The following is a 15,217-nucleotide window of genomic DNA, read 5'->3' on the forward strand; positions in this document are numbered from 1 at the left end:
CTGATACTCAATAAAAAAATTATAAAAACTATTTTTAAAATTTTATATAATTAAATTTTAACTAACACGAATTGAATTCTACTCTTTGTATACTTTGTTTTCATATTAATTTTTATTTGTTGGTGTCATCCAAGCGTCGATTTATGTTAGGTAATTGAATACAACACAAAGGGGGTGAATGTGTTTGGGATATTTTTAAGTCTTTTTGAATGTTTGTTGCTTAGTTAACAAAGCAGATTAGAAATACACTAATATTATGTTAACTGAAATAAAGCAGCACACACAATATTTCAAAACTCACTTAATTTTGTATTAAAATCAAGCTAGTGTTTTGCTACAAATCCTGGAGTCTTTGTAAGTAAAGAACTCAGCTTCTTTCTTGAGAGTTACAAAAAAAACTAAATCTGTTTGATACGATTTAAAAGCAAAGGACCGATGTTTACTTTATAGATTATTAAACACATATTTACACAACATGCAATAAGATGTATTAAACCTTACTTTAAGTTATATGTGAAGCTTTCTATTTCTGACTTAGTGTATCTTTGCAAATCCTGTGAATCTGTGACTTTTCTTTGTCAGTTAAACTTGACATTTGATCTTGTACTCTTCAATCTGCTTTTGTAGACTTTTCAATCTAAGTGATTAGATCGTTTGTTGATTGATAATCTTGAATATTTAACTTGTCTGCATTCTGTACTTGAGGTTCATATCGAGATCTTCAGTATGTTCTATAGAGAGCTGACATCTCGATAAGTATAATGGCTTATCAAGATCTCTTAGTTCTCTATAAGTGTCTTTGACTTGTCGAGGTCTCTGAGTTCTGTATAAATGTAGAAATGACTTGTCGATATCTCTGAGATCTCTATAAACATTTTGACTTGTCGATATTCTCTGAGATCTCTAATGAGAAAATTGACTTGTCGATATCTCCAATCTTCACATCTTCATTTTGACTTGTCGATATCTCTGAGTTCTCTAATACATAAATGACTTGTCGATATCTCCAATCTTCATGTCTTCATTTGGCTTGTCGATATCTATGAGACTTCTTTATAAGTTGTTTTGGACTTCTCGATAAGTCATTCTGGAGTTCTCGAATGACTTCTCTATCTGTGACTTGTAGATATCTTGACTTAGAATATTTTTTCCAAAACATATATATTCAACTCCAAACTTCTTCACAATTTCTCTGAGGCATGATTTTCTTGATCTTCTTCCAGAGTTTATTCTTAGGCTTGAGACTATTTACAAAAAAAATACTCCAGTCTAATCTTTGACATTTTTACAGATTCAAGTAATACAATACAAAATACAATTTTAGATTATCAATCAACTAATTCTTAGGGCTGTTAATTTGACTTAGTCTTGTTATGATGCAGACATGTCTTGCACAATAATTTCCCTCAATTTGTGAGAAGATTGCTTATCACAATTTCATGTCTGGTAACAAGACTAACCCCAAATTATAATGAAACAATAAAGATTACATAAAAAATCGACAGAGATATAAGTACAACTTTTATGCATTAATTGATTACATGAGTTTGATAGGTACATTCATTATATAAAAACCTCATAGCCTGGCTCCTTTCGAATAAGGTCCTTAAGATTTACTAGCACTTGAAATTCTTCTATGATTTAAGTACCTCTTAGAGCTTCCACAAGTTTGAGCCACTCATCTAATGAATAACAATCCCGGTAACCAGCTCTAAATCTTGAAAATCTGCCAACCTTTATATTCAGAAAGTGTCCATCCTTATAAAGTCTGATCATCCCATTTACCTGGATATCATTTGATCTTTGTTCAAGTCTTGCAAGTTCTTCTGCATACTTTCTATCTTTTTTTCCTTTCCAGCCTTTGCTCTTGCATTTCTTTCATCCTTTTCTCTCACCCATACACATAATACAGTCTTCCAAGCCCTTGTAATAGTATCCTTATCCTTCATCAAGTTGATCACTCTTTTGAGTTCTGTGGTTGAAAGTATGTCCATTAAGTTGCTACCAAGTAGAGTGAAGGTAGCATCATCATAATATATCTTTTGTATAGGATACGACCCAGACTCTGACTATTTCTTCAGCCAACTGTTGAAAGTACTCATCATCTGTGATGCACCAATTTAGTGGCAGAAGATCATGTTGATCAAAACAGTTTCAGATGGCCCTTTCAGTAACTTTCAATTTCTTTGGTTTTCTTCCAACATATATGAAATGAATTTTAGTTGGTGGCTTGAATGAGGGTAGGTTTGTGATTTTCTTCAAGGTGGATTGGATAGATGTGATAGGTATTTTGAGTAGGGTATTTGCAGTTTGCTTGTACAAAAACTTGGGTTTAGAGGTCAAAGATAGATTAATGTTTGAGCTTGTAGGTTTAGTGGTTTGAGCATGTTGGATTTGAATTGACTGGACATTTTTCTTGGTTCCTGAAACATCCTCCTTCTTCCTTCTCTCATCACCCTTCATCTCATCATTTCCCTTTTTCTTAGCATCATTTTTCTTCTCATCTTCTTTGCTGCCAGTTGCCTTAGAGGGTTGACTTGGATTTGAGTTAGAAGATTTTGATTATCTTTCTTCTGCTCATCATCATCCAAGTCATCCTTATTGAATTGTGTTTTGGGAAACTTAGCTTCAGGATCTCTCAAATATCTCCCCAAAATCCTTATCATCTCTATATCTTCATCAGTCTTATTCTTTTTGGTCTTCAATCCAGTTTCCAAAGTCATTGAAAGATTTTCGTGTGCCATAACATAATGTCTGGAAATAATAAAGTTCTTGAGTTCCTTGGTAATTGGACAGATGTATGTCACTCCCTTACTTGGCTGGAGATATGCTTCTAAAAAAGCAGCTTCTTGAGCTTTTTATAATTCTTTAAGCAAGAGAGTGTCTTCACTGTTTACCCTGTTGAATTTTTCAATGAAGATATATAATTCAGATGCCCTTCTTGATGTAAGAAAATTAAGGGGCACTTGCATGCATCTGTCTACAACTGAGTGATTGATGTTTATCACAACTCTCTTTTCTTGAAAATTTCCCTTGGTTACCAAAATCACCCTTATGAAATTTATGGTCTTATTCAAAGCCCTCTTGTAGGTGATGAAGTTGTTGTTGAGAGAAGCCCTGAGAGCCTTTAGTAAATCTTCAAATTCCTTGCTCAGACTAGGTCCCTCAGCTGCTTTTAAAAGCATCTTCATTACAACATCAACTTCTTGAGATTTGCTTTTATCAGCAGCTTGAACATATGTAGATGTTTAGGATGATCTTAGTAGCCTAGCCTCAATCTCCCCCTTAGGCTTGTTAGCAGACATGATAAGAGGTGTAGGGATTTCAGGCCTCACAACTTCTGGAAGTGCGGGCAGTGGAATGTTGAGTGCACTAATGATGGCTCCCAAAGACACAAAATTCTGCATTTGTAGATGCTAATGGGAGTCCATCAAGGTTTGAATATCAGCATGTTGACTTTGAACCATGGTTATGGGTTGTGATACTTGAGTTGTTAGTGGCTCATTGGCTGACTGTAAGGTAGAGACTTGAGATCGAATATCCTAGATTTGTAAGTTGGTTGAGGTTGATATGGGTCGTTGAGAGCCTGAAGATATTGAAGTACCAAATTTGGCTTGCACAACTTACTTGATTCCTACCATCAAAAGAGAAGATGGCTCATATCAACTTTGATGAAATTGATTCATATTGAGTCTGGTGTCATTTGAATTTGTTATGTTCCGTTGAACCACCTCATATAGAGCCACAAAGGATTGCCTTAGATTTTTGACATTTGCATCCACTACAGTTAGATCAAATCTTGCCATATGTTCTGCAAAGGTTTTGAATTTGGATTTGATCTCAACTTGTGAAGGGATAATTTCATCCATCTTCTTCCTTACCAACTTTTTAATTTTGTCTTGATGACCACTCAAAGTCACTTGTAGTGCTTTACCAAAGAGGTGAAAAACCTTGATTTGAGCCATGTAGACTTCATTGACTGCATCATAGACTTCCTATAGAGCGAGGATCTTGGCATTACTCCCTAAAATGGTGACATAATCCTCTATGAACCTTGCCAAGACCTCATCCATCTCTAAGGTGAAGTCCTTTGAAAGCCAAGCATCCACATTGCCATCCTGCTCAACTTCATACTATATTCTGCTTTTAATTTTCAACATATTCATTATAGGTAAGCAGAATTGTCTGATAGTCTTGATTTGACATTTTTTTAGTGAGCAGATGTTGTGTGATATTTGCAAGGCCTGAGAGTTGATCAAGCAGAAGATCATCCATTGTGTTTGGTTGGGATTGAGCATTGTGTAACCATTGTTATATTGGGTGAGAGGGTTGTTGTGTGGGGTTGGATATTGAAGGAATATTGGTAGGATTTGAGGTGGAGGGTTGAGGTTCTAGAACATCAACTGTGACAGAAGTCATAGTTTTACTTACAGGTTGAATTATGGTTATGACAGTTTATTATTCTCCACTTGTAGTGGGAACCTCCATTGGAATTGGAGAGGAGTTGACTAGGTTATTATCATGAATTCTAGACTCAAACCCTTGTACTTCTTTCAAATTACTATCACTTGAATGTGATATACTTGCCCCTCATAGCAAGATCATTGGCAATTGAACTCCTAGCTTCAATTATGAGTGCAATCTCAGCTAGGGTTTTGAGGGGAGTTGTTCCTGCAAGAGGAACCTCCAATTGAATTGGAGAGGACTTAGATAGCTCGTCCTCATGAGTAATACCCTCAAACCTTTCAACATGTGAAGGTTGATTTACACATGAAGGTGCATTGGAAACTATCACAAGGTCTTTAGTAAAAACTGATAAAACCCCTGTGTTTGTGTTGGTGTCATCAAGGTCTACCCTATCATGTAACCTCTCATCAACTAAATTTGGTTCTTGGGTGGTGAGAACAGTTTCTTGAACCATGTCACTTGATGTTGGAAACACTTGAGAATTAGATTCAAGTGTTTGATTAAATGAAGAAGAAATTTTGAAATTTTGATTTTGAATTTTAAATTTCAAAATTCGATTTTGAATTAGATTCTTTGTGTGTGACATCCTTATTTATTCTTTCATACACTTTAATTTGTTCAAGTGTTGGTGCATACTCTTTACAAGATGTATTTGGGTGGATGCTTTGTTCAATAGAGACACCCTGTTGAGAGGATGCCTCTAGAGTCTGTTTAATTCCCTGTTTTACAACTGCATCCTGTTGGGAGGGTGCAGAGGTGGCTTGAGTGGTCAGCTCAGTTTATTTTGCCTTCTTTGTTTTCTTGAGCAAGGGAGACTCTTGTTCTGTTTGGTCCTCACCACTCTCATTTATTACAGTTAATGGTGTCTGCTTTCTCTTCTTTTTACTCACTTCACCCTTTTGAGAGGATGAAGTGGTTGGTTTCCTAGCTTCTAATGATTAAGAAGAAAGGGTCTCAGTATGGGAAGGTCCCTGTTGGTGTTCCTGTGTTTGTTCTTCCACATGTACAGGAACCAATACTACACTAGATGTAATTATAGACCTCATGTCAGGCATGGGGTAACGGTAAATCTTAAATCTCTCCAACATAAATGGAGTGATTTTGAGACTTACACTTATGTTGTTTTTTGTAATAAGTGAACCAAATAAAATTTTGGACACTTGCTTACAATTGCCCATTTTGGTCCTATCTATACCATTAAGTAAATGAATGTCTGGAACTTTATGATTTAAAGTAGACATTATAAACCTGGGAAAGAAGAATTTCTTATCTCTTGAAGACAAAGGCATAGTTAGCCTTGTGCTGAGTTCCTGCAGAATTAGCATCCCCACATTGATGTGTCTGTTGTGAGCCATGTAGAATCCCAGTTTCTGAACTACACTAGAAATGTTAGCATACAATTTCTTCCTACATGTGAATGCTCTCACAATGGAGTCAAACATGAATGACAATTCCTTCCTCAAATTCTTCCCGTTGAGACTGGTTAAGTTGATCCTTTCACTGTAGTTGATGAAGTCCGTGAATTCTGCTAATTCATCTTGAGTTGGAATCTCCATCAAATTTTCAGTAGGAATGCCCAAAGTCATGTTTACATCAATTTCAGAAAATTCCACTTGTTGATCCTGAATGGAGCAATTAACCATCATGGAAACAGTTTGTTTCTCATGCACCACTGTCCTTATCACAGATATGTTCTAGATTTCCCCTAGAACGTCCAAGTACATGACTGGATTTGCTGTTAAAGCACCTGTAAAGTAAGTTTCAGAAAGAGACTTCACAAAAATCTTGAAAGTATCAGGAGCCTGATCTGCATCAGTAAAAGCGAGATAATTGGTGCCCTCCTTTGGGATGAAAGGTGTAACTGTGTTTGATGCCATTGGAATAGTTTGAATTTGAGTGGGTAAGAAGTAGAGAGAAAGAGTTCAAAACGAGAGAGAGCGGTTAAGAATTGGAAAAATTAGGTCACTTAGAGATCTCTAAGGTATAAAGAGGAGTATGTCGAGATGTCTGGGTATTTATAGTAAAAGGTAAATGACCTATCGAGAACTAAAAATGGACGGTTGGAATTTACATATCGAGAAGTCATATTGAGAGAATAAATACATATATATATGTCATTTTCCTGACTCTTATCAAGAACTAGAAAATGACTTGTCGAGATGTCAAATATATACCCAGTTTGTCCTGAATGGACTAAATTGTTTCGAATTTCTATTTGAATAATTCAAAATAAAATCAGACTGATTTTGTCAAAAGTATTTTACCAAAATAATTTATTAAACTAAATTATCTCAGTTTTGAGTTATTGATAAGTCTAATATTTATACTTGTAGAGAACTCTGTGAGTTAACACTTTTAGAGAACTCTAAAATGACTTATCAATAAGTCATAATAAAACTTGTCGAGAAGTCCTTCGAGAAGTCAGAAAAATGACTTATCGAGAACTCACTAGAGAAGTCAATGACTTGTCGAGAAGTCAATTAGACTTATGCTAATAAGTCATAATAAAAATTTTGATCTTTTTGATTCTGCCTTATGCTAATTTTACACATTGAAAATACAAATCAACATTTAGACAGTTTTCTTAGAATTAAAAAATTTCAAGCTAAATTTTGAATTTTGAAAAATAAATATACAGAGATTTCTGAAATATTTATAGCTCACATTTCAGTTAATTTCCAATTAAATCAAATTAATTTTGATTTATTAAAAATCAATTTGCTGTAAAATATTAGCTGAGTTCTTGCCTTTAGGATGAAGAATTTAACATTCCAATTTCACTTATAAGTCTAGTGAAAGTTACTCCATCCAAAGATTTAGTAAAAATGTCAGTTAATTATTTTTCTGTTGGAACAAAAATAAGCTCAGTGGTACCATTTGTAACATGTTCTCTAATAAAATGGTACCTTACATCAATGTATTTTCTTCTAGAATGATTAACTGGATTAGATACAATAGATATAGCGCTAGTATTGTCACACATAATTGGAATTTTGTGTAACACTAGGCCATAGTCCATTAACTGATTTCTAATCCAAAGCACTTGAGCACAACAACTTCCAGCAACTATGTATTCAACCTCAGTTGTGGAAGTTTACACAGATTGTTGTTTCTTGCTATACCAGGATACAAGTCTTTGTCCAAGAAACTGACATCTTCCACTAGAACTCTTCCTGTCAACCCTGCATCCGGCAAAATCTGCATCTGTGTATCCAACAGCTCCAAATCATGTTCCCTTAGGATATCATAATCCCAAGTTTGGAGTCCCCTTTAGGTATCTGAAAATTCCCTTCACACCATCAAATGTGATTCCTTTGGATTGGCTTGAAATTTTGCAAGGTATGCAATCAAACTTATCACAGAATGAGTAAAGATCATTAGCTTTTGCTTCATTATACTTGCATGCTCCCAATCTTGGCTCACTAACATCCTTTTAACAAAGGCGAGTTAGATGATTTGTAGAGCCACATTTTTTACACTATTTCCTAGGAGCATCTACAACAAATATAAAGTTATTGCTTTTGTTTATTCCAACCTTCCAACCTTCCCATTTCTATTTTTCTTCTTCTTTCCTGCATTCTCATCCTTAACTTCCTTGATTGGTTTCTTGGGAATTTGGTTTACCATGGGCTTCTTCTCAGCTTTGGAAGTCGGAGTTGTTTCTGTGCACTTCTTCTCATTGTCCTCATCAGCAATTTCTTGCTTTATGATCAAATCCTCTTCACTGAAATTTACTTCACATGCTTTGAACAATGGTGAATCAACCTTTCTCAGCATAGCTGGGACATCTTCATTTGTTGTTGCCTTTCCCTTGTCACCTTTAACTTTCTTGTTATTGTTCAATGCATCATAATCCAAGCCAATAGCTATGTTAGCACATGGCTTGTTCTTGTCATAGTACTGACCAACTAGCTGAAATGCATTCCTGAATGACTTCGGTTTCACCTCATTATTTTCTAATCTTTTCTCTTAACACATCTTCTATTTTACTAGCACACTTGAGCTTGTTTTATAAATATTCATTTTCTTACTTGACTATCTCAAGCTCCACAAGAAATAACTTAAACTTTTGTTTCTCATTCTTAAACTTCTCATTAGCTTTTGATAACCTACTGACCTCCTCAGTAGCTGCTACTATGCTAGTATGAATGTGGAACATTTATATGCTCATCTTTTCAACAGTCTCCTTATATTGACTTTCATTTAAATCAATAGTGATAAGAGCTGGTACCTGTATTTTTGATGAGGATGACTCTCCTTACTCCAAGGCCATGAGTGCATAGTTTCCTACTTTTTCATCATCATCATTATCTGGATCATCCCAACTCTTTCCTTTTGCAATATAAGCTTTACCCTGCTGCTTTCTTATAAGAGCCTCATACTTTGCCTCCAATTCAAGATAGGCTTTGTCCTTTTTTACTTTCTTTGGCTTCCTGCATTCTGTAGCAAAATGGCCCAATTTATCATAATTGAAGCACCTGACCTTTGATCTGTCAACATATCCTATTTTGTAGCAATTTTTTCTTCCAGAGTTGTATTGTGCCTTTGCCTTCCAATTAATGTCCTTGTTGGATGTTTGTCCCTTATTTTTGAAGAACTTTGGCTTCTTTACTCTAATGTTAGAGAATTTTCTTGCTAAGTAAGCCATGGACTGATTTAACTCATCCAGTTTATCCAAGGTATAGAATTCATCCGCTTCAAGTTCGAGAATAACTTGCTTCTGTGGTTCCTTGTTCTTTTGCTCATTACTTGAAGCAACTGGAGTCTGGATTTCTAGTTCATCATCAGATGACTGACTGTCATTAACAACTAGTGCACTTGAACCATCAATAATATGCCCTTGACCGGCTCTTAAAGATTTTCTTTGGATCATTTCCAGTTTATAGGTTTTTAGAATACCATATAAAACCTCTAGTGTCATTCTGCTCAAGGGGTTGGCCATCCTTAGAAACAACATCATCTTCTTTTTCTATAATGTGTGGTAAGTCTTATCAAAGGCTAGTATCTTTATACTGCTAATCTTCTGTGTATTCATTCTTCTAAGATCTTTAATATGTTTGCTTTCAAATTTTGCTCTGATACCACTTGTTATGTAATGAATACAACACAGGGGGGGTGAATGTGTTTTGGATATTTTTAAGACTTTTTGAATGTTTGTTACTTGGTTAACAAAGCAGATTAGAAATACAGTAATATTATGTTAACTAAAATAAAGTAGTGCACACAATATTTCAAAACTCACTTAATTTTGTATTAAAATCAAGCTAGTATTTTGCTATAAATCCTGAGTTCTTTGTAAGTAAAGAACTCAGCTTCTTCCTTGAGAGTTACAAGCTTTTTCCTTGATAGTTACAAAAAAATTAAATTTGTTTGATACGATTTAAAAGCAAAGGATCAATGTTTACTTTATAAATTAGTAAACACGGATATATATAACATGCAATAAGATGTACTAAACCCTATTTTAAATTACCTCTAAAGCTTTCTATTTCTGGCTTAGTGTATCTTTGCAAATCCTGTGAATCTGTGACTTTCCTTTACCAGTTAATCTTGACATTTGATCTTGTACTCTTCAAAATGCTTTTGTAGACTTTTCAACCTAAGTGATTAGATCATTTGTTGATTGATAATCTAGAATATTTAACTTGTCTACATTCTGTACTTGAGGTTCATATCGAGATCTCTAGTTTGTTCTATATAGAACTGACATCTCGATAAGTATAATGGCTTATCGAGATCTCTTAGTTCTCTACAAGTGTCTTTGACTTGTCGAGGTCTCTGAGTTCTCTATAAATGTAGAAATGACTTGTCGATATCTTTGAGATCTCTATAAGCATTTTGACTTGTCGATATCTCCGAGATCTCTAATGAGAAAATTGACTTGTCAATATCTCCAATCTTCACATCTTCATTTTGACTTGTCGATATCTCTGAGTTCTCTAATGCAGAAATGACTTGTCGATATCTCCAATCTTCATGTCTTCATTTCGCTTGTCGATATCTCTGATACTTCTCTATAAGCTGTTTTGGACTTCTCGATAAGTCATTCTGGAGTTCTCGAATGACTTCTCTAAATGACTTGATCTGTGACTTGTAGATATCTTGACTTAGAATATTTTTTCCAAAACAGATATATTCAACTCCACACAATTTCTCTGAGACATGATCTTCTTAATCTTCTTCCAGAGTTTATTGTTGGGCTTGAGACTGTTTACAGAAAAATACTCAGTCTAATCTTTGACATTTTTACAGACTCAAATAATACAATACAAAATACAAATTTAGATTATCATACAACTAATTATTAATGCTTCGCACGGGTTGCCAACTAGTCTTATATAAACTGTGTATGACGTCTTTGGTGTATCAGATGATATTAAGCTCAATATCTCTTATGCACGTGTCAGATATATGTATTTGGAGAGTATGTTAATTATTATAAAAAATAATAAGGATTTAGATATCAACATGAACTGATAAGAGATGTGTTATAAGATATATTATGGAGAACTGAGATTTGAGCTAAAACTGAAGCACCAATTAACTTTCTTACTACTCTTTATGAAGTTTGATAACTCTTACTACTCTTTATGAAGTTAGATCAACTTTTAGACTAACCGATATGCTAGTTTAGAGTTGAAATGGAGATCTAACGGGAGTTTCTTCTTCTTTGAGTGATTTTAAAAATGGACCGTTTATAGTTGGTCAGGCGGTTACAAAAACAGTTGAGGCAAATGTGTGCAAACATTATTAAGCATGCAAAGATAATTAATATTGTTCATTTCTTTTGCTTTTGAAACATTTGGATTCTTGACATTCGATACTGTTGAGTTTCTTAGAGTAGTGTAGAAAATCATGAATAAAAATGTTATGATTGCAGGCTCGGCTGAATATATTTTTCGTAGGACAAAATTTGTGATTAAATAAGATATTGTGGCGTAGTTTATTACTCATTGACTCTTACACTTATATAGACTTTTTTTTTTGCAATAATTCAAGTTTCTCTTAAAAAGAAAATAGAAAAAAATCTCAGAAAAATTATTTTAAAAATAACTGGTATCTACTGAAAGTAAGAAAGGAGATGTATGTTCTAAATTTTTAAAAATCATTTACACCGAAAAAAATATATCGTTTAGAGGGTATTTGAAAACTTACATTTCTTTTAAATGATTAATTTTAAATAAAAGAATTAAATTATCATTTTAAATTGTCATATTTTTTTAGAAAAAATAACATACTTGCATAAATTTGTAAAGCCTTGAAGCCCATGTTACAAGAATACATTTAAATTTCCAAACATATTATTTAATAAATCTAAAATTTCAAATCAAATCAAAATTATCAAACGGGGACTGTAGTGGATATAGAAATTGTTGGGATTTCTCGTGTATAGTGGACAATTTGGACTTGCTGTAAAACAATTAAAAATCGAAAATAAAAAGCGTACAGAGATTTACTGCTAACCCGTTTACTACAAGTAAATTCAAAGGGTAAAAAAAGAACAGAAGTTGTCAAAAAAGACTAATTGAAATTAGAAAGTAGCCATCTCAGATTCTCTCATCTCATCTCATTCCCAGTTTCTTATCCTTTTCAAAACCCTCCCTCCTCTTCGCCTTTTCAGAACACAAGAAAATGGCCGGAGTAGCTAGCGTGGGCTTAGTATGTCCGGTCAAACTTACACACAAGCCTCTCTTTTCCCCATCTTTGACCCGCTCCAACTACTCTGTTAAAATGACTTCTGTTTCTGTCCATCAGGAAAAAAAGACCTTTTCTCTTCACAAATCTCAACAGGCTTTCGAAGCCGCCAAGGTTCACCCCCCTTTTATCTTACTATTCGATTCTAAAATGTGTCCCTGTATCTGTATGTAAACCAAATATTCTTCGATTTGTAATTTGATTTGTATTATGCATATTTATATAACAATTTTCGATAGTTTAATACTCAACTAGTTCTTTTTTAATTGTAGTTATGCTCTAGTGTATACTCGAAACAATCTATATTTTATATGACTATCTGTTTGGTGTAGTAATTGCGTAGTAGGAATGAGGGGAATGATTGTATTCTGTTTTCGATAGCTGATACGAAGTTATTAGAAAGAGCTTGATGAATTTTGTTATTGAATTGTACTTGTTTCGAGAGAGTCTTGTTTGTTGAATGTATTAACTCTTGTGAATTGTTGGCAGGAATTGATGCCTGGAGGTGTAAATTCACCGGTCCGTGCATTTAAATCAGTAGGCGGACAGCCTATTATAATTGACTCTGTCAAGGGATCTCACATGTGGGATATTGATGGAAATGAGTATATTGACTATGTTGGTTCATGGGGTCCTGCAATTATTGGTCATGCGGACGATGAGGTCTGTAGTTGTTCTCGCCTGTTTCTTGTATATGCACATTTTGCTATAACGGTCTTATGTGTAGGTAGTAGGTACTGATTTTTCCGGCTATCCTTCATTTATTTTACTAGCCTAGTTGTTGCAGCTGTTCTCCTCAGTCCTCCTTTTTACATAACTGATGCCATGTATTTTTTCTTGTTCTATTAGTATTTAGTATAAACATTAAAATTGTAGGTATATCTTTTGACTTGTATTCCGTTGTTCTGGTTTTTAGCTTTTTGCTAAGAATATACCTCCTTGACCTTTCCAATATCTCTTGAAAATAAGGAATACTAGAATGCAGGATACTATGTAATATAGGAGTTCCATAAGCAGATTTATATTGATATGATAATTGATACCAAACGAAGAATTAAAATATTAGTTTGTATATATTTTATGTTATTAGTTAGGATTAGACTTAATAATGTTATTTGGTTTAATATTATATTATATATGTGTAGGAATATTCTAGATTATGATAGAAAATAAGAAAGCATTTGTTTCCTTTATTAGAAGATTGTTACTTAATCACTAAAAGTTTAGGGTTTTACTCTTATGTGGCTATATAAGCTGATGTAATCTTTTATTATAAAGATAGAATTGATTGATTATTGAATAGAGAATTGTTTCTCTCTTGTTATGGGTTGCCAAACCTCTCTTCTGCGGTTGAGAAACCCTATGGTTGTGATTCTTCTTCGGTTGGATAACCTTTAGGCGTGGATTTTCTGCGGTTAATCCACAAATATCTATCATTTTACCTATTTTAACCCTTGTCCTGCATCAATAATACTAGAAAGTTAAATGTCACATTTTGATATACCAAAATCTGTAGCCTTTTTCTGGTAAAGGAATTCGTTTGCAGTTTGCACTGTTCTATAGACACTTCAACAGTTACTCTTTTACTTGTATGTGATATGTGAATAATTTTTTTTTCACGTGTACCTACAGGTACTCAAAGCCTTGGCTGAAACAATGAAAAAGGGTACTAGCTTTGGTGCTCCATGTCTTTTAGAGAATGTTCTGGCTGAGATGGTCATCTCAGCTGTACCAAGTATAGAAATGGTGAGGTTTGTCAACTCCGGCACAGAAGCATGTATGGGAGTACTTCGTCTGGCTCGTGCATTCACTGGCCGACAGAAAATCATCAAGTTTGAGGGTTGTTACCATGGTCATGCAGATCCATTTTTAGTAAAGGCCGGAAGCGGTGTAGCTACTCTAGGACTCCCCGACTCTCCTGGTGTACCAAAGGCAGCTACCTATGATACACTAACATCGCCATACAATGACATTGAAACTGTGACAAGTCTATTTGCGGAGCACAAAGGGGAAATAGCTGCAATCATTCTTGAGCCTGTGGTGGGAAACTCTGGTTTCATTACACCTACAGTTGATTTCTTGAATGCCCTCCGAAAGATCACTAAAGAAAATGATACTCTTTTAATCTTTGATGAAGTTATGACTGGGTTTCGGTTGTCTTATGGCGGTGCTCAAGAATACTTTGGCATTACTCCTGACCTAACAACGCTGGGGAAGATTATCGGGGGTGGCCTCCCTGTTGGGGCATATGGTGGAAGGAGGGAGATTATGGAGATGGTTGCACCAGCTGGACCAATGTACCAAGCCGGGACACTTAGTGGTAACCCATTGGCAATGACGGCAGGAATCCACACTCTCAAGCGATTGAAACAGGCAGGAAATTATGAATACTTAGATAAAATCACCAGTGAACTTATTAGTGGGATTTTGGAAGCTGGAAAGAATGCTGGACACGCAATGTGTGGCGGGTATATAAGTGGAATGTTTGGTTTTTTCTTCACAGAGGGGCCTGTATATAACTTTGAAGATGCAAAGAAGAGTGATACAGCTAAGTTTGCAAAGTTCTACAGAGGGATGCTAGAGGAAGGAGTTTACTTTGCACCTTCACAATTTGAGGCTGGGTTCACTAGTCTAGCACATAGTTCTGAAGATATTCAGAAGACAATAGCAGCTGCTGATAAAGTTTTAAGACAACTCTAGTTTGTTGGTTTCTGTATGTTTAAGTTTTTGAGGTTTAATTTGCAGGGTTATAATCCTAGGTTTTTCTATAATCCTAGGCATTTGGGTTTTATTTTGTCTGTGTAGTTGTAACTTCTATTAAATTTCAATGCAATGTCCTCTTTGTTTAGCATTCTGTGGCATGTTTACTCTTTCGGTGGGTGGAAAAACTAAAATGTGCAAGTTATCTGGTCATGATTTCTAGAATACAGTTCAATTGTTAGTTCGTTTGTTCCTGGGTAACTTGCAGTTATACTTGAAATAAAATTTCAACTTCATTTTGTTTTTAACATATTTGACATTGTCAATTCTGAATAAATTCTATAGAATTCGTAAA

General features: G+C 34.6%; 1 protein-coding gene across 1 annotated transcript; it reads left to right on the forward strand.

The window, feature by feature from the left end:
* The first annotated feature begins 11,997 nt into the window (after positions 1 to 11,997).
* Positions 11,998 to 15,013, forward strand: LOC141683300 (glutamate-1-semialdehyde 2,1-aminomutase, chloroplastic-like). Its single transcript, XM_074487990.1, has 3 exons — positions 11,998 to 12,276; positions 12,652 to 12,825; positions 13,795 to 15,013. The coding sequence occupies exons 1-3, from the start codon at positions 12,100 to 12,102 to the stop codon at positions 14,860 to 14,862; spliced, it is 1,419 nt and encodes a 472-aa protein (XP_074344091.1). The 5' UTR covers positions 11,998 to 12,099; the 3' UTR covers positions 14,863 to 15,013.
* Positions 15,014 to 15,217: the final 204 nt, after the last annotated feature.

The sequence above is a fragment of the Apium graveolens genome, chromosome 9 (assembly GCF_009905375.1).
Source record: "Apium graveolens cultivar Ventura chromosome 9, ASM990537v1, whole genome shotgun sequence".
Taxonomy (NCBI): Eukaryota; Viridiplantae; Streptophyta; class Magnoliopsida; order Apiales; family Apiaceae; genus Apium; species Apium graveolens.